At 49.8% G+C, this 26,227-nt stretch overlaps 1 protein-coding gene across 1 annotated transcript; it reads right to left on the bottom strand.

The window, feature by feature from the left end:
- Positions 1 to 637: 637 nt before the first annotated feature.
- LOC106745204 (U3 small nucleolar ribonucleoprotein protein IMP4) lies at positions 638 to 1,756 on the bottom strand. Its single transcript, XM_014620569.1, has one exon. It carries the CDS (start codon positions 1,685 to 1,687, stop codon positions 752 to 754), a length of 936 nt encoding a protein of 311 aa, XP_014476055.1. The 5' UTR covers positions 1,688 to 1,756; the 3' UTR covers positions 638 to 751.
- Between the last annotated feature and the right edge of the window lie 24,471 nt (positions 1,757 to 26,227).

Genomic DNA, 26,227 nt, shown 5'->3' with positions numbered 1-26,227 from the left:
CGCGCATGCGCGGCGCAATATTACGAACTTCGAATTTCGAGCTCACTTCAGTCGGTACGACGTTCTCGCGAATTTGCAACGATCGGCTCGTCAAGTTTTCTACCGCGTCGCGAATCGCGTGTAATAACGAGAATCAAGAGGAGAGGACGGAAGATCTTCGAGGACGAAGTAGAACCGAAGGCGTCGTTTGGCGTATCGATGTGCGATATATCTGCTCACCTCGTAGCGGGCGCATACTTTCCACTCGCAACTGTGGCGACCAAACGATCGTCCGGTAATTATGATGCACATTAGTACTTCATATCTCCTTCTGTAGCCAAATCTATGTTTCATTCGCGTATATTCGTAATGCGTGTCGTATTTATCGTACTACGAGACGTGGATATATATTTGTGAAAGTAGAATTTTACGTATGAATCGTTAGTCACGGAAAGGTGTCGCAGTTCGAAAGAGAAAGCAACAAAAGTGGCCGGCTTCGAGGCATTTATAGCTAGCTGGATCGCATTTATAAAAATATATCAACCCATGATCACGTCATATCACGTATTATTTTTATCGAAATCATGGGGCATTTAATACATATATGGATATAATAGATATTTACATTATGTATTAAATGCGTACATAGTATCACAAGTACTTGTAATATGTATATTACATATTGGAATACATTTTTCCTATGTAAAGATACTGATTCACGTGACATTAGAGAAATATGTTTATAAAAGCTCAATTAACTAATAGAATAGGATTAAATGCTATCTTCTTGCTGCCAGCCATCCTTGTCAGATAGATATCTTCGTTTGTGACTCGTGTTCATGTATGGCCTCAAGACCCATTCTGATTCAGCTGTCGCAGCAGTGTCCAGAGTACTCAGTTTGATCTCATACAGCTTCATCTGGAAACGTGGTCCTACTTCGATCAATTCAACCTCCTTGCCTTGTCCTTTCTTATACATATGATGTCTGAAGCATATGTAGTCGTCGTGATTGGCAAAACTGATCACTCTTTTGCTGTCCTCCTTTGGTACAGGAAACAGGTACTTCAGGATGTTCACCGTTCGTTGTCCCAGTTTAGTTTTGAAGTTGTGGAAGATCAGATGTGGATACTGTTCGGACATTGTGCCAATGTCAGGTATATCGTGCCTCATTATGACATCGGATAATGTGAAATAGGCAGTGGGTCCGTATGGCAAATGGCATATCACCAGGTTGTCAGGTACGCCACGGTGTTCGTGCACTATGATGAAATCTGTCACCTCGTTTGCTCGGCAAGCGTGTATCAGCTGCTTCATTTCGTAGTTACCACGGTTCATCCGCTGTGAATTGGGAAAGATCAGGCGCAGCTCCTTGACGAACATCTTCAACCGGGAGCTAGGATCGCGCGACGTCGTGATGACGATCTTGGGATCTTCCACACCAGCCCAACGGTACTCGTCGTCCTCGTGGTTGCCCACGGTGCCACCCATCTCCGTTCCCATGGCCACTGCCATCTCCGGTCCCGCATCTTCCCATTCTATTTTCTTCTGCACGTGTAGAGCATCCTTACGTAGGCCCGAGTGAATAGGTGTGTTCTCCTCCAGGTTGCGTCTCAGCTTATCCTTCTTCTCCTGGATTCCTTTCACCTTCTCCTGCACGGACTTCCTGTAGAGATATTCTCTACGTAATCGTGCTTGCCGTCGCAACATTTTCGTTGTTTATGATCGCGCTCTGGATTGCTAGGTTATGAAAGCGTTTACCATGCGCTAACTCTGAAAACCTAATGGCGCTGTACAACGTTAAACTGTGAAAACAGTGTGTTCACTCTCATGGCTCTAATGCCAGATTCACACTGCGCGACATCAGATGTACAACGTGCGATATCCAATAGGAGGATACGTCTTTTGGAGACAAAATGTCGGTAGCTAGGAACTCTAAAAAGCGGAACCTTTTATTGGATATCGGATCATTGTCGGATATAATGTGAATCCTGCATTATTAGCTGCGTAATCATTGCCAGTGTTGAAAATCTATAGTATATACGTAACATAAACTATAGATTTTTACTGCTGACAGTGAATTTTAGGGCACGGCCGTTGTAGGGTCTGTAAAGTGCTCTTGGAGTTTGTGCGCCATCTTTCGTCGGCGACGAGCAACCTCCTGGTAGTTTAAAGTCGGTTGATTAAATAGGGATCTGTTATAGCTTTTTAGTGTGTATTCTTAAGTGTCGGTCTACAACAGGTATTTTAAGCCTTAAGAAATTGACCAATCATAGTCGAATGTGAAGAGAATAATTAACTGTGATTGGTCAATTTCTTAAAGCTTAAGGCTTAAAATACTTATTGTAGAAACCGACACTAATGTGAGAAGAAAAATAAAAGTAGATATATATTTTACTTTTGGGAACAGAACTAATGAAGAAACAAATTGTAGAACATGGATCGAATAGATTTACAGTTTATACTGATTGAAATTTTTTTATAATCGCACAAAATCAATAATTAACTATTTATATTTTCCTATATAAATTATCTCTCCTATCTCAAGATACGAAATGTCAAATTATCTTTATTGGAATCGCTAAATTGTTTCAAGTGGATTATAAGAAAATTAACGTAGACAAATTAATCGAAATTTTATTTTTTAGTTATTTTTTTCTATTAAAAAAAAATTTGTAAAAATGTCGAGAAATCATTAATTTTCGTTTACGAGGCAGTTTGGTCATTAAACTTTCGAGCATTCGTCGTCGTACATATTTCGAGCCTCCTCGTATTGTTTGTATGATCTGCCACGTACGTCGTAACGCGCACTTTATATAAGAAATCGCAACACACAGAGCGGGACCCGCCTGTTTGAGAGGATCAGCCTGCTTCCCCACACGCCGCGGCTCATGGCGTTTCGACTTGGATGTGTTATTTTGTGCAACCATCTGAGAGCGAGGCCAATCACGCATGAAAGTAACAATGAATAGCATCGAAATAGGCGGATAGGAGGCCAGACCGGTGATTTTGTCCGGTGCGTTCGAGGCACCTGTGTGTGCGTGTACACTTGCGCATGTGCACGTGCGTTTACATCTACACACGTGCGCACGTGTTGCGTGGCTGTGTGTACACGTATGTCTCCTCCGTGTGTGTAGAAACGTGTGTGGTTCAGCGGACTCCACGCCTTGGGCATCCTCTTCCGCATTTCACATCGTCGGAAGAGGAAAAATTCCGCGGAACGATCTGTCGGTTATATACCCGGGGTGAAGAACGTTCCGCTAAATACTTCGCAAATTATTTCTCGCTCTCCGGGAACACGCGATTGCAACAATTCATTCTTTTCTACCGTGTATCGTACGACCACCGTATCGTCGCGCACTCCTTCTCGGCACCGGTTTTCGGCAGGAATTATCAAATCGTTCCACCCGCGTCGGATAACTGAGGAAGAAATGAAAAATCGGCAAGACCGAGGATCGTAGGTAAAATCAATCGGGCGTTTCGGAAAAGTGCAGTGTCTCTACTCGCAGCGGTTATTCCGGGTATGTCGAACTCTTCGTCGCGCGCCAGCGGGAGGGCTACGTTTTCCGCAACACAACGTGTATATAACGACGCCGGCGCGTCGAGCGATGCCCTTCCCCAGTCCGTATTATAGCAATTCAATAATAAATTGTAGAACGGCTCGGTCGCCGCATTATGCGCCGGTAATCACAGTAATAAGCAGTTCTAAAAGTAACGTAAGTACGTTGTAGGTAGTAACGAGTGAGCCGTAATCTCGGGGGATGCCCCTTCGTCCGTGGCAACGAAGGAGGAGAGAAATCGCGGACGAGACTGGCGAGCGGGGGGATAAGGGGGGGCTTGGGGAGGCAAGGAGGTGAGATAGAGAGAGAAAGAGAGCCCATGGGCGTCATCCGCGATACGTTCTTGAATCGGCATAATTTACAGCCCCGTTCGAGCAAATTGAGTACGTTTATGCAAAAGGGGCGACATAAAGTACATCAACGGTGACGACGATCGGCAGAACCGGACTCGTGCCGCTTCTCCTTCCGGCGAAGGAAGCGTCTTATTCTCCAGGACGCGACACGTACGTATCGCCGACGATTTCGACCCGTTCAAAGGGTCATGTGATAATAACGAGGAGTCTCGGCGACCCTCATTCGCGATCTCGCGCGTTGCTATCGCTCACTGCGTCGTCGACGAAATCCAATTGGTATGTGTTACTTCAGGCTGGGCCGTCCGGCTCGGATCTTCTCCTTATTTTTACCACGTTTTATTAAGAGACGAAACTCCCATCTCTGTCGCTCTCTAAATCGCTCTCGTAATCCGCAATATTTCCGCACATACTTTCGGTACATAGAGCACGCCCACGCTTAGAGACAAGTTCGCGTGCGGCGTACCTCGTGGATACACGCAATGCGCCTGTGATTTACGCGATTTTTATTCCTTCCTACGCACGCATCAAAACGCGCAGCCAGTTAGCGGGGAATTGTGATTGTTTTATCTTAATTGCTCACGACGACCGACGTTGCTTTGAGCGAGCGCCCGCAAGCGAGACTCACCACGGTTCGCGAATATTTTTTCGCGCAAAGACGCGAGCGAAATTCTTGATCGGTTAGACCGAAGGGTGAAGACGTTCAATCGCCGAGCGGTTCTCGTTTATTCGCGAATTCGACGGGGCGAGGTGCGCGAATCGAGAAAGATTCGTCGGACGGGAGCGAGGGCGAGCCGCGTGTATGTACGCCTATGAAACGGGTATGCGGGGACTACGCTGTACGTACCCGTTAAGCCAACATCTAATTCGATAACTGGCGAAAATAATAACGTAGCGATCTGTTGCGTTCGTGGCGCGCAATCATCCGCGGTTATCGTACCGGGTGTCCGCGGAGAACAGTAAGATCGAGGCGTTCCTACCTAGGGTGTTTTCGTTGTGCTCGTGTGCGAGCGAGTAATAATCGCTACCACCTGCTGTATACAAAATATGTACACAGAATAGAAAAATATTCCCTCGGTCATTGAGCTTTCGTTCACGCATCTGAAGAGCGTCGGGAGAGCTCAACGTTCCTAAAGAGGACAAGTCGCGTTTTATTCGACGCGTTCGAAAATGCTACCCGGGCGTTTCAGATCTCTGCGATTCTTACTTCGTAATAATACTTGCTTTCCATTTCTCGGAGTGGGAACTCACTCGGAACAAGTGAAAAATGTATCTTCGCTCGAAACGACAGTGAAGACAGCGAAACTGCCGCTCGAATTCGCAAGAATGAACGTTTCAAGCTTCGAGTGGATTCTAACTCCATACGAGTTGCCGGTGCGTGATTTCCTTTATTGAAAATCATATAGAAAACTCAATGAATTAGCGTTAAAGTGTGTGAACGATGCCCGGCGTGTACGTGCAAAATATACGAGCGTTCCGTTAGTTTTCCGGTCTCGAGTCGCGCCCGCGCATTCAGGTAGCCGCGTCCGGCCGTTTAAATGAATCAGATCTCATTTTTCGGACACGCGTTCAAAGGACGAACGGCAGCGATTCATAACGAGACGCTTTCTCTCTCTCTGTCGCTCCAGATTGCCTCGGTAGCAGGTAGACGACACTTATTAAAGGTTTCGGCCCGGGCTGGGCGCATCGATCTTCCTCCGCCGCAGCACGCTCCCTCGTGCAACCTTCGCTCTACTCCTACAACGAGGAGACCGCCGCGACACCAGCTCTCATTGCACGTCCACGAGAAATACCGAACAGTTTAATAAGCAAGCCGAGGTCGGGCCGAGATACCGCGATACAAGATACCGGCCGTACCATCCATCATGCGACGCGAATCGCTACTACGCTCTCTTCCTTGGGCGGTTTCGTCCTGTCGCGAGCTTTCAGCCGGAGCTTCCGTTCGGCAGACGCTCGTCGTTCCTCGCGAATCCTCTCGACGGCCGAGGATCTTTCGAATCCTCGTTCGATTTCTCCGTGATCCCTATCGAATATCGTCGAGTCGCGGGTCGCTTGGCTGGCCGATCGCGCCGTTCACGGATAGATCCGGGGGGGAAGAAAAGAGAAGGGAGAAAAAAGGGACCGCGTTAAATTCCCTCGTCGCGGCTGGTTTAATGCGCCGGCGATAATGGAAGCTTAGGTCGGTGCTCGCCATCGACCCGCCGTCATCCTGCCGAGGTCGCGTGCAAAAAATACGTTAATTCCGCGTAGCTTGCATGACCGTGCAAATAAATAAAACGGCAAACACACGCACACATTTGCATACACATATACGCACACACACATACATAGATCGGATAGGCCGCGGTACCGTATTTTATATTTTATCCGGTTCGAATGATTGATTGCGCTCCGCTACCGGGGGCTGAGTCCCGGGCCCGATAGCATCTCGCGAAATGCCCCCGGTCGACCGACTGTACTTGTCGTTTCACGCATTGTTTATTATTGTCCGATGGTTTTATCACGATCGTCGGGCATAGGGGAGCCCGGACCGGACAAGCGGGAAAAGCGGGGGATAACGATTCCTTCAGCGAGACGCTCTCGGGATGCGAGAGGCCGAAAATAGGCGCGACCACGATTATTTCGCGATCGTCTCGCCTTTCTTCTGCCTTTTGACGAATCGTCGAAACGTCCGAGTAATGTTCGACGCATGGACGCTCTCTCGAGCCTGTCGCTTCGCGATATCATTTCTCGATATTTCCGTGGCGAAGAGCAAGACGACGATGGATATCGTCGAGGAGAAAACGGAACTCGCGCGACCATTGCGCGATGCGGGACGAAAGTTCCCGGTTTTTTCGCATGAACCGGAGTAAAAGAGGCAACGATGCTGTATACGTGAGGAAGATAGTAATTACAGAAGCGGGACTGAAAACGCGGGGCTCCATCAGACCCTGCGAGGCACGATCCTCGATAAGTATAGTTGTTTCAGGATCGCGCCGATGCCTCCTCTACTCCCGCTATCTCATTTTATTGGTACAGGTTATGTGAAAAATTTATTGGCGTCCGACAAGCGGACGCGCGCAGCCGGGACGCGAATATTTTTGCCCGCTCGATTCGCCACGTCGTAAATTTCACTCGGCGCTCCCTTATTCGCGAGTTCGAGTGAATTCGCACAAAAATATCCTGATGTCGCGCGCGCGCGCGCGCGTGTGATTCATCGGGGTCGAGCGTTGGCTGCACATTAGACCCGATTGAGCCCGAGACGGGATCGGAATCGCAATTTCGCATCGAGCCCGCGAGCCAGAAGATTTCGACGGGGTTTCCGCGTCGCAACATTTTTTTCCAATACTCTCTAGACTCTTCTTTCATTTATCGATATACCGCGCAGATTTTTTTCTCAAATATCAAGTAGTCGATCTAACGCGTCCATCCATCAAATGTTACTTAATTATAATCACGGCCGGCGCAGGTAATTATCGTTTCTAGGGAAGGTTCCTGCTTAACGGTGGGATACAGATGCGCGAACGAAAGAGAGAGAGAGAGAGAGTGAGAGGGTGGGAGGGAGAGAGAGAGAGAGAGAGAAAAAAAGCAGAAATAAGTTATTGCCTAGAGATTTTTTACGACGCATCATCAAACTGCATCTAGCTGGTGTCTCGGTTGCATCGTGCTCTTCCATTTCTCCGGTGAACGGACCCGATCACCGCGTATACACGGCTACCCCGTTATTATCTTCCGATACAGTTTTGCCTCATTTTTCCCATCCATCCCCCCGCCCGCCTCTTTCTGCCCCTCTTTTTCTGTTATTTCATGCTTACCCCTTCTTTGTTTCTGCTCGCCGCGAGAGATCTCCGTTTATACGTACTCCCGAGACTCTCCCACGAGACGGCCGAGACGCCCGTTTCGGGATGATTTTTTCAGGGACGAGAACTCTCGCGCCTTCCCGCCGAGAAATCGGAGTGCGATTCTCTCTCGCTTCCCTTTCCACCGTCATCGGTCGGTCGTCGATTTTCGTCGGCGGTAAATTCCGCACGGTAACACGACGCGCACAATATTATCCGCGATGCGAGATCGTCCCGGCCGATCGCCACGCTCGATTTCCGCCGCGCTGTGCCCAACGCGGTAATACAGCCAATTAATGCCCCGCGGGACAAACGCCGCAAGTTTCTTACGAACTGTCCCGCAAATTGCCGCGACAAACGCTCCCCGGCGCTACCGGAAGGCGTTTTCATCCTCGAACGTATCGTCCTCGCCCGTTTCCGTCGCGGAGAACGCGGCTGGCATCTCTGTTTTTAAAACTCGTCGTCCAGAGCCGCACGCGTGCATCAACGGAGAGCCGATGAAACGAGGTAAAAGATGCGTACGCGCTCTAATTACATTTCTTCACGCGTCCAATCGTGTCGACCGACGCGGATGTAACCACGCGCGTTTCCGCGCTACTCAACGGACGCGGATCTTGGGGAAATCCGGCTCGCAAATAAGAAAATCGGAAGGGTCTTTTCCTCATCCCGAGAAAAATCCCACTGAAATTACAGTCATTTTCGGCTTCGGTTAGATCTCCTTCTAATTTTCATCGAAAAGTTAGTATAGTACAGCAATATGCAATATAATTATTAATATGGACACTGCGGTAACACTAGAAAAATGCTTGTTCTGCCGACGGGCATAACTCTTTCACTCATGCGATATTATAGTTACAATGTCAGAAATATTGATCTCAGTGCGTGTGTGCGATTGTCGGTGACATCGACGAGTGTTAAGGATCAGTATCTCGAGTGTTTGACGCTCAAGCTCGAAGGTCGGAGGGACGCGCGAGACAAAGTCAGACACGAGTCTCCAAATTTCGCAAACGGTGACGCACGGGGTTGGACGAAAGGCGAGGCGGGCGCTGTGAGAAGACGCATTCTCCCGGGGTGCAACGGCGGCTGTAATAACGATCGCGGTGCATATCGCGTCGCGAGTACGCGAGCCATTATTATCGGGTAATGCGCGGGTTCCGCGGCCGCGGAGTGGAAGTATTGATGTCCTGGCAAAACCGTTTCAGCCACTTCCTAGGCGTTGTGCTACCCTGACCCGGAGCCTGCCAGGAATCAATGACAAATCCAACGAGCTCCGCGCTACGCCCGCCGCTTTTAATTTATTCGGGTCGATGAGCGCGTGCTGACGGCTCGGCCAGCTTTTCAAAAAATTCTAGTCTCCCGGCATTAGAGTTAGTTCCCGGTTAGCGGTCGTTGATCGGTCCCCGCTTAAATTCACATCGGGACTGGCGTGCGCTTATCTTATCGGCGTGTTTGAATTTCGGCGACAGACCGGATCGGTGAACGCTTCATCAATAATAGCATCGCCGTTCGATTGTTTTTCGAACGAGCCGAGGCACCGATGTATTCTATGCTAATGTCTAGCCGCGCTTCTGCAGCTTGCACGTGTCCTCGACAGATGACTCTAGCTGTACGTCCGCCGAGGTTGTGTCACGCGGACGTCTGGCCGGCTCTATCCTTGCAAATATGTTCCATCCAAAATGCGATACGATGTGTTATCGATTACACGGAATTTTTCGCAAATGGATCCCTGATCAAATTATTCCCCGCGCAATTATCGTATTTCTCCCGTATATTTTGCTCTATGTATAAACTTATATTTACATTGACATTTTATTCCAACTATATCTAACTGCTACTACTGAATTCCAAGGTTTGATTTAATTTCAATATCAACCGCGGGAAAGAGTTAAGAAATCTTCATCTTACGTTAGACAGAAACTATGAACACATTCATGTCGCAATAGACGTACACCCCCCTCTCTCTCTCTCTATGACGAGCGGCGATTCAACAACGATCTCGAGAGGCGTTGAAGGATCGCTCCTTCGCTCGCAGAGAGCCTGCGAAGTAATGAAGGCAACTCCGGCGCGCAGCCGGGGCATCATCGCCCGGATGGTCGGGCGCGATCGTAAAAATGGCGATGCCGAGACTTTTTTGACGGATCGGCGCGCACAGCGCGCGGCGTGGTCGATCCGTCGTTATCCGCCGCTTCGTATAACTCGAGGCAGATTCTAGTTGAGCCGCAGATTTATTAGCGATAGAGCAGTTCGATAGCCGCTCTCTCCGTGCACCACCACGCCCACCCCGCGCGGCGACGGAGCGCGCGGGCACACGCAGCCCCGATGCGCCCGGCGATGCAACGGCGATGCGAGCAACAACGAACGATGTGCGGAACACTCCCGGCCGAAGGCTCTCTCGCGAGCGAGCGAGCAAACGCGCAAAACGTTAACCCGCCGTCGAAGGGGGGCTCTTTAATGTTATGCTGCGGCCTCGCTCGATCGAGCACCGCGCCCGCGCCCGCCACGGAGGATTTCTCTCGCGCCCTTAGGGCGAGGATGTACGAGCGAGCCTTCGAAGCTTCTGCAATTTCTCGCCAGGCACAAAGTACACTCCGAGACCCGCCCGAGAAGAGAGAGAGAGAGAGAGACTCTGCTCGAGAGCTCGCTCGAAAAATCTCACCGTTTGAGAATGCGTGTCAGAAAGAGAGAAAAGATCCTTTGTTGCCGGTCGTCTCTTTCGAACGCCAAATTTCGAAGGAAAGAGTAAGGAAGAGAAGAGAGAGGGGGAGGCGTTTTAACGAGGAAACGTAGAGTGCTACACAGCGGAAGCTCGCATTTTTCTGTAGAAACATATTTCCTCCCCTTCTCCCCCCCCCCCTCCGAGATTAGAATCTCGGACGTACAAGAGGTTCGTACGATAGATTTTCTTCAGCACTATTAGTCGACAATGAATACAGGCGAAACGGTTGGCAAGGGTAACCGTGCTATAAACGTTGGAAAAAAGGGAGGAAGGGGGGAGGGGGCGAGAAGGTGTGTGTTGGCGTACGTAATCACTGTGTTTAAAAGATTTAAATTGCGCTCGTGATCGTCGCGTTTTATCGTTCGACCTTATTCCTCTCCCGTAATTACAGTCCGCTACTTCCACATTGTAACTCTAAATCCCCGCTCGCAATATTCTAACGAAACGCAATTTGCAAAATATGAAAATAGCCGTCGCGGCGGCGATATATATACATATATATATATATATATATATATATGTGATAGGGATTAGACCAACATATCATTTGGCTGGGGGGCAGAACGAGAGCGATCTCCCAGCGCATCCACATCGGGCGCGTTCTCCTCCTTTGCAATCTTCAGTCGACTGCGATTAGGACGGTATCGGTCGTTTAGCTCGCCGTCAGAAAAATAAATATCTGAAACTCCGCCGTCTCCGTCGCTCCTCCTTTTCTCCTCCCTTCTTTTCCGTTAATCCGCGCTTACGCGCGGCCGGAACGCGCGCTATTTGTATTTCCGTGTAATCATCATCGGGCGAGTCGGACGCGAATATCTCGCTACCGCTATCGACGTGGCCGTGCGGCGGGATATTTGAGGAAAGCGATAATTATAAGGAAACGATTCGACGAGTGCGAAACGAACGAGTTATCGGGCGAAATCGGCGATGCCACTACCGAGAGCGGCCGGGCCGGCAGATAAAGAGGTAGAGAATCTGTGTCAGAGGTTGGTTATGCCTCGGATTTATGGCTTTGATTACCGTCGTGTACGCGCGCGAGCGAGCGCGCGCACGGTGCGATTTTGTATGGGTAAATCGTGATCCTCCACGCCTCCTCTCTCTCTCTCTCTCTCTCTCTGTGTTTCTCTCTCTTTCTCTTTTTCTCTCTGTCTTTCCCTCCACTTCCTCTCTTCCTCTTCACTTCCTCGCCCCTCCGCCGCACGATCGCGTATAGAGTTATCGCATTCTCGGGTCGTAAGTGTCCATTGTCTACTTTCAAGCCCGCATTATGCCCGTGCTTACGTCTCGATCCCCTTCGACTTACCGGCTCTCGGTGTAATTTCACTTTTACAACATCGCGTCGGATTCACCACCGATAGTCTTCGCCTCTTCCAGACTCTTCTCGCCGTGCTCGCAACTGCGCTCTTTGCGTAATTACGCAAAGCTAAACGAACGTGTTTGTATTTTTTTCTTTTTTACGTCCAGTCGAAGAAGGGTGTAAACTGCGAGCACGGATTTGAGAAGGAAAAACATCCCGTTTCTCGCCACGCTACTTCTTCGATCCTCCGTGTTATCCGCGCAATAACGAAACACGATGAAGGCTATTTGCTTTGTCTCCTCGCGCGAGAGAAGCCGTCAGAAGCGTGTCGGCATTCGAGCGTGTGGGTGACGACGCTCACCCTCGTCTTCCCATTTGATTACTCCCGATAAGAGTCGTCCGTATAACGCCGACTTTAACCACGACGGAACCAATTTCGCCGTTCTCGTCTACCGCTGCGACGTCAAGGTGCGGACTCGCCTCACGCTTGCACTTTGCGCTCGGACTCGTTGCCTGGAAATTCGTTTCGTGAAGAACGATTGTCAGTGGAACTGCGCCGCAAGCCGCAGCACGTGACGTGCCTGTGAAAGGTATTGACTAACGGTAGATATTAATTTAAGAGTTCTCTACGGGTCGTATATATATTAATCTTGCGCCGATGTGGCACGGAGACCCCAGGTGGTTCACGAAACGAGCGGGCAGTAGGTCGACTTACGATCGAAAGAATTTCTCACCCGACGCGCGGCTGTGCGTGTGCGTTGTTCGTGTGGCGTGCCGTCACGCTGGAAATTTCAATATGCCCGAGCGTCAAATATCGGGATACTCGCGAGATGTGCGCGCAATTCTATCCTTCCGACGGTGACCATGTGACGATGTGCGTCAGTGGCCGAAAGATTGTCACATTTTTAGCTCGGTGAACCTCAGAACGCATCCGATATACGGTGGAAAAATATGTCCCTTGAGAATGATTAAAAAAGAAGCAACTTTCTCACTGGACACGGGTGCGTTGCAAAACTTATTGAAAGAAAAAAATCTGCAACCTTTGTACCACTGACTGTGTATGTGTGTGTGTGTATGCACGTGCTTCTCGCATCGCGCGTTCGACGACGTTAATAGATTGTTACTCTAAATCGCCACTCTCCCGCTTCTCACGTTGGTTCGTCGATCATTCGGCCGATTCTTACGACACTACACATCCCCATTGACTGCGTAAAACTCGATCTTCGTCGAGCACCTCGCACGATGGTAGCCATGGTGGCGATTCATTGATTTCGCAACAAGCAGCAGACCACGAACGCTCTCTCGCGTCTCTTCGCCCGAGGAGAGCCGCTCGGTGACGTCCGCTCGTTTCGGGGTGGCGAGAGACCGACGCCCCACGTCGCGTCCGAGTGAGAAGATGAGAAACGTCGCGGGAGGTCCCGTCCTTAGCGCGGCCAGGATTGATGGACATCCTCACCTACTCGCGTGATTATTCGTCGGTCCGTCGCCGCGTGCGTTACCCGCGCGCGGGCGTGCGCGTGAACCGTGCGTGCGCGCGTGGTAATCACTGGTCGTTAGCGCCTCATTCACGCCGGATGTTACGGACGTCACGGAGCTGCCTCATTTCGAGCCACGATATCGATACCACCTCGCACGATCGATCGGTTTATGTCGGGGCTTCCCCCTAAAGACCGATGCAGGCCCTTTTGCCCCTCTCTCGCGATAACGTTGCCTCGATACTTGTCAGGTTGTGAGCACTCTTAGTGTCACCTTCGTATCCCGCCTTACCTGATGACTCCTCGGCTCTGATTTGCTTTCCGATTTACGACCGTGTGAGATCAGAAACGCATGTTCGGACACACGAAATCGGTTTTTGTCGCTACTTTGTCGCCTCGACGCGGGACAAAACGTCGCACAAACACGTAGATAACATCAAAAGACAGAGAGAAATCGACGATTACTTGTAATAACACGTTGGCGTTATCATTAGGAATTATTCGTACTTATTCATAATGATTAACCTGTAGACGAGTGAGGATCAAACTGACCTACAGACGCACGAACAAATGAATGTTTCTTCGTTTCGTTTCTAGTCTTCGACATTGGCACTTTCGGTAAATCGCCTCCAAGATTTGCTCTTGGATTTAGCGAAGTAGCGCCAATAACACTCGAGAATCTTAGCTATAATCAGCGATCGTTTTGTTCCTCAAGAAGTCACGCGTCCACTTACGGGATTAAGCGTGTAACTTTGGACGATTGAAGATAACCGCGAACGGCAAGCCGATTGACACGTCGTTTATCGCTAGCTATCCACGAGATACTTAATCGATCTCGCCTCGCGTTTCAGATAACTTATGCAGATGATTTTCCCGCGTGTATACGAGTACGACGTCGGGATCTGCGGAATGCAATTTGAAGGCGCGAGTGCTTCTGGGTAGGAAGGCAACCCGAGGTAACCGAGGCGTTACGTCGAAAGTGGAGTAATGAGAATCTCAACAACCCTCCCCGGAGGAGAGACCGGCCTTCTCAACACCTCATCTCCGCCAAGCGTGCGTTGATGATCTCTGAAACTGGTTACCTCATTAGTATGTGAAGGGTAGGTGCCACCTACTGGGCGGGGCAGCGGGTCATTGAAACAATGGTGTTGTGACTAGACATCATCGACCTCGTCGGGAGAGCTCGCGGAGTAGCCGATTGATTTCAGCGATGATCGATAGACCATTGTCCCTCCGCGTGGCTTCTTCGATCTCCTTCGAAAAATCCTCCGCTCCGGTCGAATCTCCGATTCGTGTCTCCGATGACTTTCGTTACTTCGCGAACTCGGCCCGGCTCTCTCGGTGCCACCACCGCTCGGCGAAATACATCACGTTCCGCTAAATATATTCACATGTGACCAGATACGAAGTGGGAATTAGTTGCGAACGCAACGCGGGGTCGAATCGCAATTATTCAAGCCGATCGCGAGCTCGAGCCTGAGTGACGAGTGAGGGCGCGACTGACGGTTATTAATCTAACGACGCACATCTCGGCGCGATAATAACAATAACAAACGATTGTTCGTGATTTTCCAGCGCGGTGCAAGTACGAATGCCGGAGCGGTATCGCGGTCACGACCCACGTGACCGCTTTAAAGGATCGCCAGCAGCACCATCAATCAAATCGACGGAGAACGGATTCTCTCGCTGCGCACGGTCCATTAATTATCGCGCAATGCGCCCGGGAGGAGAAGGAGAAGCAGAAGGAGGAAGAGGAGCTGCAGGCGGAGGAGGAGGGTGCGCATTTTTTGTCGCCGTGAAACAACGGGGACCGTGCTTGGCGCAGGAACGTCGTGCCAGCGGAGTGCAGGTAAGCACCGATGGCATTCTAACTGGAGACGCTGCTCGTGGTCCTAGTCTCCTCTCACTCCCCTCTCTCTCTCTCTCTTTCACTCTCTCTTCCTCATCCTCCTCCCTCGAAAAAGGGTAGAGAGTGCCAGTCATATATTAGAGAACTGTTGGGGACACCTAACAAGCTGGCGGAACACGTTTCCCAGAATCGGGGGTACCTGGCCGGGCTCTCGAGCAACCCTCTGGATCCGTTTCCATCTCGCTCCCGCCAACCGCCTCCACCTTTCTCGCCGCGTCCTTTCACTGCCGCGTCTTTTTATCGTCCTCTTTGTCTCCGTTTTATTATTCCTTTTTTTTCAACGATTCTCTCTCTCTCTCTCTCTCTCTCTCTCTTTCCCTCGTGCCTCGCCTTTCCACGGCGGCAATAATCCACGGTGTATTTCATGTCCAAGAGGCGCGGATGGATATTGTTTCGCGCGCTGACGCTCGTCCGTGTTTTTCTGCGCTCCGTCACCGCGCGAGATGGCGCGATGAATTCCGCGCGGGGTTCCTCTTTCTTTCCTTTCACTTTTTTCAAAATGCGGTCGTCGAGTCGTCTCCGGCAGAAAAATCCCCTCGAACGGTTCTCGCGCGCTTGCATTATCGCCGGCTCTCTCTCACGTCTCTCACCATTGACTAACCTTTTCGCCTCGTTGACGATCGAGTGCGACGACCGCGAGCTGTTCGCGCGGACGACGATGTAGACGACGGGAATCGCGCGAGGAACGGGTCTCTCTCTATCTAAACGTGCGCAAAACGCAGCAGCAATTTTTTCCCCGCACTTGACAAGTCGTCTTTCACGCGTGTGACTTGATATTCCCGACATTCTGCCAACCATCATCGCCGCTGACGCGCCTTATCCCGCCTCGTCGTTTTTCACGTATAATAATCCGGGCGAGAGGCGGGGGATAATTGCGGCACCGAGTTAAATTAATTATCCATGGCTCTTAGTGGGACTGAATCTCTCTCTCGAAGTGCACGCTTCTTACAACGGTACGCGACAATTATACTCTTTACGAGGTCGTTCGGCAGTCTCGTTGCGATCTAGAGAAACGCACGCGGAGCTATTCCCCAGGAGGCACGCCGGCGATTATTAATCCAATAGTTCTTCTTTATGTGCGCCGTCGTAACCGCCGTAACCTGTTCCGCTCGCACTCTAGAATTATTATTAAGAAGAAATAACGCGCTCCGGGCGCGCCGCTCGTCTTAACCGCGCAGTGGGCATTAAACGTTAAATAAAAGCGACACGCCGCTATTATTGCGGCAGTATTTCTCGGAGCTGAACGCGCGCGCGCGCGACGCGTCGCGCAAAACACGAGGAGCGCAAACAGGAAATCGTTTCACCTGCGAATCCGTGGGACGCGCCGTCGCAATCAGATACAGCGCTGTCAATTTCAGCTACCCGGGCACACGCGTTTTTCGACATCACTCGGGTAACTGAGCGTGAGGTCAATTTCTTCAGACGTTGGCAAATGATTCATTTTTCGGACGTAACCAATTATCAATTAATTAATTAATTGATAATTTGATGGCTGATAATTAGTTAATAGTTTTGGTAATCGGGGGTTTTGTCAATATTAACAATTGAGGTACGGATTTGACGTGGAAAGTAGATTCTCCGCGTACGTTTGAAAATTTGACGGACTAATCGGTGCGTGCGTTCATACTGTCAAAAATCTTTCTTTCCTCTCGCATAACATTTATTCGCGCTTCTTACGTTTCCGGTAAGAAGTATTTACTACGCACAAGTTATTGAAATAATTAAATCGATCGAAATATTGCTCGATTTAAGAGACCGAAAGAGACAGATAATTACGTAGACTTGGTTCTAGCACTCTTTCTTCTATGTGGAAGAAAATTTTTCACGCGTTCACTCTCCCTCGTTTTTTCTCTCGGCAACTTCTAAATTCGTAATTTTACACGTTACGTGGCTGAATCGCGCATCCCGAAATATAGTCGTTCGGTTTTGCCGATAAAACGACCGCGACAAATCGTCGGGGGCGGACTGCAGTTCACTTTGACCTGCGTTTAAATTTCACGCGGTCGCGATCATTGCGCGATCGCGTTTCGTCACGCGCGATCACGACGTTAGCTCGCGATTTTCCACATTGTTGAATTAGCGCGTGTGTTTCGCGACGTAAAGTGCGGCGCGACGACTGCTCCGGCGTTAGGCAAGCCGATAAATTAATCGAACGTGGCCCGAGCGAGGTAAACCGCCGGGTAGAACGCTTCCTAAAATACCCGAACGAGTTTACCAGAAATAAAAACAAGACTTAATTAAATGAAACGGCCGCCGTGGTATCGCGCGAGCGCGCTCAGCCCCGGTCAGTAGTTTTACTCTCGCCCGTTTGGGATTTCGAATTTAGTAGGTTTGCGTAAATACAAAGAAGGAGAGGATAGGAGGGAAAGAGAGAGAGAGAGAAGAAGAAAGACTCGGAGTTCTCTCCTGTACAGTCACACGCTCGTACGTAGAGAAATCTGCGAACTGTGAGCGACAATTTGAGCGAGGCGTAAACGATGCGAATTACTCTCCGCGTTTTGCTTCGCGTGAAAAACGAAATAAGGTAAAAGAACGACACCCCGAGAGGTAGAAATTTAGAGTGCACATATAAGTACGTAATGAATCATTGATGAAAATTATCTTTACGGTGAAAATATAACGTAAGACGATATTTGTGTTGTCTTTTTGCGTACATAGCGTGTGTAATTTTAGCGTACGCAATTGTTCACGCTGAGCAGAGAGATCGTTCTCGCTTCTCGTTTGTTCGAAATGGTGCGTCGTTCGAACACTTCTCTCGGTGCTTTGGCTCAGGTAGCTCGGTCCTGGTATCAGAAACACATCGTGTCCTACACGAGCGGCGTCTGATAACACTATTACCCGAAACGATTCACACGGATCTCCCTTGGCCTTAGAGCTTGCTTTACTAACTGTACCGACCTGCATCGGGAATTCTTTTCTGCTGGGCGCGCGGATAATGAGTTCAGGATTTATTACTTCGTCCCGATCTCTTATCTTACGGTGTTCCTGGTATATTTTGTCACTCGTATGTGCACGCGCGTTCTCGTCGGTAACGATAACGTCCCGGTGAGATTCGAGGTTCGCCCGTTACGAAGAAGAAATATCCGACGTTAACTTCTTCGCTCTCCTCGGAGACACAAATGACGAAAGTTTAGTAGACTATTTATGTGAAACTCTTTACGGCGCGTCATTAAACGAGTCGATTGAATTAATTCTGGCGAAAACGGCGAAAGTCGATGACCACGATAATGCACGACGAGTGAAATTGATTAACGATTACGACGCAACGTCTCGATGTATCACAGCCGTTACGCGTAAAAATCATTTCGACTTCCAAGGCTTCGCGTTAATGCGACACAACGTAGCGCGGAACGATGCATCACGGCGGGGCCGTTGACTTGACGGACGTACGAAAAGATTTCAATTCTCCCGCTGTCAGCTGTGATAATTCCTCGTGCGTAATCGCACGGACATTACGCTTCTGCGTCGTCGAATCATTCTAAAACTTCGCCCGCGTCTATACGCGCGAGTAATATGTACGTCGCGTTAAGAGGAACGCGTGTATTTCCGCGAGGCTACTGTTACATTTAATGTTTCGTGCCACCGATAAAAAGAAGAAAGAAAGAAAAGAAATGATCGTATAAAATGAATGATCGTGTCCGAAGATGGGGGAACAACACCGTGGCAATGAAATAATCAATACGAGATGATAAAATTCATTTAATGTGGACGTGACATTTTATCGTACCGGTGTAAAGAAAATTGAAACACAATCCGTATCTCCCTCATCTTTCTTATGTCCCTAAGTAATTTTCTCTTTTTATTATTCTTTTAAAATTCTTCGGGTGTCCCTAAGTGACAAGCTATTCTATAATTTGGGAAACGCATTACGGGTCGCGCGCGCATCGCAACATCGGTGTATGTTTCAAATCGGACGTATCGGATACTCGTCATTAATTCCGGCATGCCTCGACGAGCGTTAAGAATTCTGGAGGAAATTCCCTCGATGACAGGGTGAGTTCGTGAGAGGATCGGTGAAAGGAAGGGGACGTGGAGGAGCGGGATGGGGGTCAAGGGTAATGCATTCCGTGAGTTGACACTCGTGGCTGGTCCGAATGTTTCGAATGGTTTTCTCTCCTCCTCCTCTCTCGACCTTTCGTCTTCCAGCCGATGTATCCCCTCGTTCTGCCGCGGGTTCCAGCTGGATCCAGCGCGGCGTGTTATGGGCCTCGGCGAACGAACGAACGAACAGGAGAAGAGGCCCATGCTGTACTACGGTTCGTGTTCTCGGTTCCTGGAATCGCTAATTAGTGTCCTCCTTGTTTTATTCCCATGCCGCTCGTCGCCGGTGCTTGAAAATCGGTGTCCGCGTCGTGGCCGCGACATTGCTCCCCGCTCGTAAGAAGCCCACTCCATTGGAAACAGATTGACGCCTGATTGACGATGACGATTTCATTTTCTTATGATCACACGGTCATGTCATTTATTTCTTTTGCTCGTAAGTAATCTCGATTACGCTTAGAACGCTTCTCTCACGATGTAACCGACAAATATAGTCGATAATAAAATGTCATGAGTGAGATAAAGGCAGCTTCACATGTTATTCAGCGGATTGAGCATACAGGGGCAAATAATTTTCTTTTTTGTTTTTTACATATGATTGTACGCTTTCAACGATAATGCCAGTCAAATCGCGCGTCTTTAGGACGCGAGATTTGGTTTTCTCAATCGAGTAGGATTTTAATTGGCGACTTCCGCACACGCAGATGTTACGATATATGACAAATAAATGTTGTGAGAAATTTGCCGGCGCGAAAGCACCGACGGGGAATGCACTTACCGGGTCGGTGCACGTTTTATCGGTTTCTTCGATGAATTTCTCGAATGCCTCGCACTTCTTTTCGTCCTTTCGCACCTTCGAAAAGCCTATCTTCTTCTGGCTACTTGATCCACGCGGGAGATCCACGCCGGTGAAACGACCTCGATTCTTGGAATCACTAATTAGTGTCCGTCTCGTTTGCTTCTTTTCCGATCGGTAGCGAAAGAAACCAGTCGATGAGTCCGATTGGCAGACGCTTGTACCTCGAACGACGTCAATCTGTCACCTCGGGTGACAAATCGGTGTATGAACGCACTTTTAACCGTGCGTCACGCGAGTAACAGAATTCGGCCGCATTTTCGAGTTGTCATTTCGGACGTCTCGGGTGTCTGATAATTTTCAGAAATAGAAGAAAAATCTCGATGTGAAAAATCAACGAGGAACATTTCACGATATTTTAGGAGAAAGATTTTGAAATTTTCACCACATCTTATCCATGCTTTATCCTTTCACGGTAAAATGATATAAGATGATAGTCCCCTCGAAATTTCTCGAAATAAATCCCCGCTTCTTTTGACTGAGATTTTATTCCGAGAGATTTCAAGAGTTCCATCGCGAAGTTCCGAGTTGAGGGGTTTACGTTGAGGGAAGCGTTCTTTCGATCGTCCTCGGGGCGTGGGCCAGCTCGTAGCAGAACGGACGGACGCGTGTGTGTCCTGCGACGACGGTCGGATGTCTGCACGTCCTTCGGCAGCGACGCAAACGACGGCGAAATAAAGCGGGAACGTGACCGGCGCTCCTCGCAATTTACGTCAAACGCGGCGTCGGCGGAATCCCGCATACCGAATAACGACGTCGCCGAGAATAATGTCCCCTATGTAGATCCGATCCCGATAGGAAAATACCGCGCGCCTGTCTCTCCGGGATCCCACGCAGAAAAAAGGAAATGGGCCCGAGCACAGGATACACACCCCTCCCTCCCTCGCCGGTCGTCGCGAGTAGTCGTCCTGCCGAGAGTGACACAATCATTTATCCGGATATCCAAAGCGATCGTCCAACGAATTCCTCCGGCCGTCCATTTTTTACAGACTCAAAATTCCCTGCGCTTTCGCCTTTCACCCCCTCCCCCTCATTCATTCGCTCGTTCATTCACTCTTGAGAAGTGTCACAGCAAATACGAGGAATTCTACGCCGATATGTTATTCGGAACGCGATCTATTTGACGCTTGCCAGTCTTTGTTTTTTTTTATGTTCAATATTAACGACGCCATTAGACAATTAGAGCACTTGGAACGTCTAATGAGCCCCGTCTCCCCCGAGTCAAGAGACGCACGTGACGTCCACTTCCTCGGGCCGAAAGACGTAACGAATCCGCGTTTTCGATGAGCGTCGTGTGACATTCCCACGTGGTCTCCGCGCGCGTAATCGCCGTTGAGAGAGTTTTACCTTACCTCCGCGAGACCGAGAGTGCCGCCGTCGTTCGTCGAGAAGAGGAGCCATCGAGGGGGAGGGAAAGGAAGCCGAAGCTGCGATCGTTCGGCGAACGCTCACCGGCGCGTGATAGATAATGACAATTTCGTGTCAGCGGACCCGCGGACAGTTCTAACGAGCGGCCTTTACCTCTTGCACCGAGCTGGAGGTCCGCACGAATGGACGGCGGGCAGGCAGGCCTTCCAAAGGGATCGGGGCGGATCGCGGCACAATGCACCGGCATGGGATCGGATGCGTCCCGCCAGCGGATAGCAGTTTTTTGCCCAATTGAATTGAATGTAAAACACGGCCTTACATCAATCTGAGCCGCGAGGCTGAGTGACCGGAGTGATTTAAGTATCGGCTTCAGCGCGGTCTTTAGGGGCCCCGCGTACGTGTACCGGCTTTACGGGTCGGCAAGCGCGTAGGGGAATCGACGCGTTCCCGATCGACGTAAAGGAGATGCGCGACGGAGACGGTGTATCGCGAAGGGGGAGGAAGCAGAAAGGCCAACATCAGCGCGCGGCACCCCCGGAGAATTCAAGCTGCGACTCCCGCGGGAGTTTCGATCACTTGGCGGATCGCCTCGAGCGCGTTTAGCCTCGTGAATTCTCCTCTTCCGAGCAGGAAAACGAACCTGCGCGAGCCTCCGTCCTCCCGGCCGCGATTAATTGCTCAATTAAGCGGAAATTTGATAACGAGCGATCATCGAGACATATCGATCGCGAGCGTAGATCAGAATTCACGGTTCGTTTAAGGTATCGATGCGCATTTTCAAGTGCCGTGCGGGCGAGAGACAAGCGTAATTGTGTCAGCGATCGATCAATAGCGCGTAACGTATCGGAGATCGGATCGATGGCGGGTGAAATTTCGTTGGCTCGATAGAGCGGCGAGGGCGTTACAAATTACGCTCTGTTATGCCCGGGCCCGGCGGAGTTTTTCTAAGACGTCAATAATTTTTTTCCCAAGCGCGCGGGGACCACCGTGTTCGTTAACACGGCGCACCGAGTCAATCCATCAGCTCGATCGAATCGCTCCCCGTCTGATCACCTAAAACCCGTGTTCTTCCACCGGAGGAATCAGGAATAAAGTCCGTCCCCGACAGGGACGTATCGTTTGGACGCACGCTGAATTTATGGTCCCTTGACTCAAGAGAGAGAGAGAGAGAGAGAGTCGGTATAGCGGCCCAGCATCTGGGGCGTTTTATGATAATTGGATGTGTGGCATGTCGGCACCACGTCTCGCCGCCGTATGATGGATTTTTTGCCGCGTCCGGCGAAAACGGAGGGAATCCTGTCGGAAGAAACCCGCCGCGAATGCCAACTGCCGCGGCTCTCTCGGTACAACTTCTCTGCCGGGACTAGAATCGCTCCGCCTCGTCCGTTTTTAGCACCGCTCGATTTTGCCGCGATCAATTTACGTCCGTGGCTCGAAGCACTCGTCGGTGAACATTTCATTGATAGCGACGGTTAATCGAAGATGGGGAAGATGAGCGGCGAGTCGGCGCGGTTAATTACTCGTTGCGGGACGTGTATATTATTAGCGGTGGTATCTGAGACGGAATAAAATAAAATCGATTTTATCGCGCTCCAGAAAAAATCCTGCGAGAGCAGCAATTACACGATAAAAATATATGGTCAGTCATAAAAAGTTTGCGATCCTTTACTTGGTAAATTTCGGAACACGTTTTGCGCCCAATAGGAGAATTTGTTTTTAGTAATTGTCAAGAGATGCATTTTGCTATTATTAGACGCGAGATACGTTGTGAAACGCGTCCGGAAAAACGTGCTGCGATCGTTTTTCGCGACTGACCGTAAGTCGGTGCACGAAAGAAAAGAAAAATATGTACAAGAGAAGTAAGAGAAAATGTACAATGATACGTCGCGATATAATGATGCTATAATAATAATAGTAATGAGGAATTTCAAACGCAGAATGAGATGAGAATGATATTAACTCTGGCAAGAAAAAAGATAGGAGTCCCTGCATAACCTCAACGAGATGTTTATTTATATTATTATAATATTTTTGAAAAATATTCTCTCGCTTATTATCCATATATGATTTTTGTTTCTTTGTTTTAATCAAATAGATGCATATTCACATATTTGGGTCACTTCGCCTCCTCCCTTTCTGTTTCGTTTCTGTTCCTGCTGTTCCACCTTTTCTGACGAGGGTTAAGGAACTTGCGCTTTGCAGGCTAAAAGAGCGATTATAAAAAGACACGGATTTAAAAGGACACAGGATATATGTAACCATATGTAAGCGCGTAAGGTCGTCTCGCAAGTCGAACGGTGCATTTACGTCGCGCTATTTTTGTACAATTCGCCCCGCGCGCTGCATGAAGGTTTTTATTTTGACAGTCAGTCTCGGTTGCCGTTCGGCGAGGATCAGTCGTGCGAACGTAATTATACAAGGTGTATGCAAGTTTTTTATATCCGTAATTTGAATCTCCGTATTTCTGTACGACCTCGCGCGACTGTATTTCAGATTTGTTACGGTTCGCGATGTCGAATTGAAGAGTCGTGTTGAGAAGGCGCGGGAATTTCGTCGAAGGCGCCGATGGCGCACTGTTGATTCCGCGCGCGATCCCGCCGATTCCCCGTAGTAAATCACCCTGCGGACTCGGAGCGCACAGTCTCGTGGCAAATGTGGCACGTAAAACTCGAGCTGACCGCCGCTTCTATTTCAGGCGGCCTTAATGGTATAACGTAGCGTTCCACGGTGACAAACTCCGCGGGCGAACAACATTCCGCCCGCCTTCGATTCTTCTTTTTCGCGTTATCCGCCGCGTCGTCGTGCCGGTGCGACGAGGGGTGTCCCCTTTTGTTTCACGCGTGTCCCCCCCGTGCCCCGTCGCCTTCTTCAATTATGCGCAGTCTCTCCTCCTCGACGACGATCTTCTCCCCGGTCTCTCACATTCGTCTCTTTTTTATCGTGTATAAATTCGCTTCTCGCAAATTCGATACTCGCTATAAAGGTTTATTATATGTACATTAATTTATACGCTGTATTTTGCAATAGCCTTTACGGTGAGTAAAATACCGTAAATGTATGGTTGTAACTCCGTAAAACACGGGCGTAAACGCTCGTTTCGCGGTGAATCGCAGTATATCGTAAGTATATTGAATTATTCTCATCTCTTACGACTTTACGTCGATCAATTAAAGTAGCACATTAAATCTCTAATCTTCCTCCTGATCGGCGCCGCATATGTTTCGCTGTAAACTACCGTAGACAGCACCGTTTTAGGAACATGAAATTTTACAACCTTCGGCTAAATGTTACCGACTTACAACCATACTGTTACGACCATTGTAGAATAGCCTTAATCGTGACATTAGCTGCGCTCATGTTCGGAATCCAAATTGTTTGTGTAGCTTTCACAAGAACGCTTCTCCGCGTCTCGTCGAGTACATTTTGGAAGAAGAGATACCGGCCGTCTTCAGCTCCGGGATTACGCAACTCCGTCCGAGAAGGGCTCGTACAAGGGCCCCGATCCGGCGGAGAGCGACAATTAAATAAACTACGAACGGCGTGGTCCAGGCCCAGGTGCGGTTGCAACGAGTTCCACCGTGTCTCCTCCGGCCAGCACATGCAAGCAGGTAGGTGCATACACTGCTCACAGGAGAGAGGAGGGGGAGGGGGGAGCGATATACTCACATCGGCACGCACACGCCGGTCGCCGAGTGTCTCAGGGTGGAGTGGGTGCGAGCGAAGGTGGGGTACGGGACACGAGGATATTCAGGTATACCAAAGATATACCAAACCGTTGTCTTAAGGCTACTATATATTACGTCTCATGCCGTGGGGTCCCAGGGTAGTCCTCGTCCCACTTGCGTGCGTCCAGATCGAGCCCTCCCTCTCGCTGCTCGTCGCCGAGCTCGCTCCTCCAAGATAGACGGGGTGGGTGACGGGGAGAAGGGCTGCCTCCGAGAGAGGTCCCACAGGCCCCGTGTCGTCGCGGGCATTCCTGGAGCTGATTTTATTTGTAGGATGTCAACCAGTCGGAGGCGAGGTGGGCCCCGGGAAGGGGACGCAGAATGCGAGGTTGGAACCCGGCGATCGAAAGAGCGGGGAAAAGAAAGAGAGAGACAGACGTGAGGGTGGGAGGAAGGGAGGGGGAGCAAGAGACAGCGGGAAAGAGAGAGAGAGAGATGCATGGGACAGGACCGAACGGCAATTAATTCCCCTCCAGATTTATCGTGTCTAACCCCGGCGAGATCGGGGATCCGCGGATACTATTACCCTCGCGGTACCGATAATTTTTCGGGGGTCCGCGCAACGCCGCGCGACGTGCCAATCATTTCGTCGCTTCGCGACCGATCGCCTCCCCCGATCTTTCGCCTTCCCGTTAGCGTTCAGGGCTATTCCCGCGCTCTCCGTCGCTCTACCGAGACATTTTTCACCGATACACCGTGAGCAAAAAATTGAAGTATCAACAAGTGAGCGGCGAGCGTCGTTAAACGAGACGCTAATGGCCTCAACGGGGGTTACGTTTTAATTTTACGCGATGTTAATAAATCACACGATATATTGTACACGATGGCGCGATCATCGCGGCATTGTTACACGCGTCGCTAACACCGGGTGATTTATGAGGCGCATTATAAATTTTAACATATACGGTGATAATCCACGCGCACACGCGTGTGCGGCTTCCTGCCCGACAAAATTAGCCGTCGTGGACGCGAACGACGCGGCCACAATCGCACGACAACAATAACATCGTACGGCGCGCGCGCGTCGTCACGAATTTCGCGGTTTCCTTAAACGGCGCGCGGCCGCGTTTTTTTTCTCGCGGCGGCGCATCTGGGACGAAACGAGGAAGCCCGGGACAATGACGATGCGATAACACGC

The sequence above is a fragment of the Dinoponera quadriceps genome, unplaced genomic scaffold (genome assembly GCF_001313825.1).
Source record: "Dinoponera quadriceps isolate SergipeBrazil2010 unplaced genomic scaffold, ASM131382v1 scaffold1270, whole genome shotgun sequence".
NCBI lineage: Eukaryota > Metazoa > Arthropoda > Insecta > Hymenoptera > Formicidae > Dinoponera > Dinoponera quadriceps.
The sequence above is the reverse complement of the archived record's forward strand: the minus strand, read 5'-3'. Positions and strand labels throughout refer to the sequence as shown.

Bases quoted from the DNA above. Each gene is read 5' to 3' on its own strand.
- LOC106745204 (XM_014620569.1), bottom strand. From the start codon at position 1,687: ATGTTGCGACGGCAAGCACGATTACGTAGAGAATATCTCTACAGGAAG.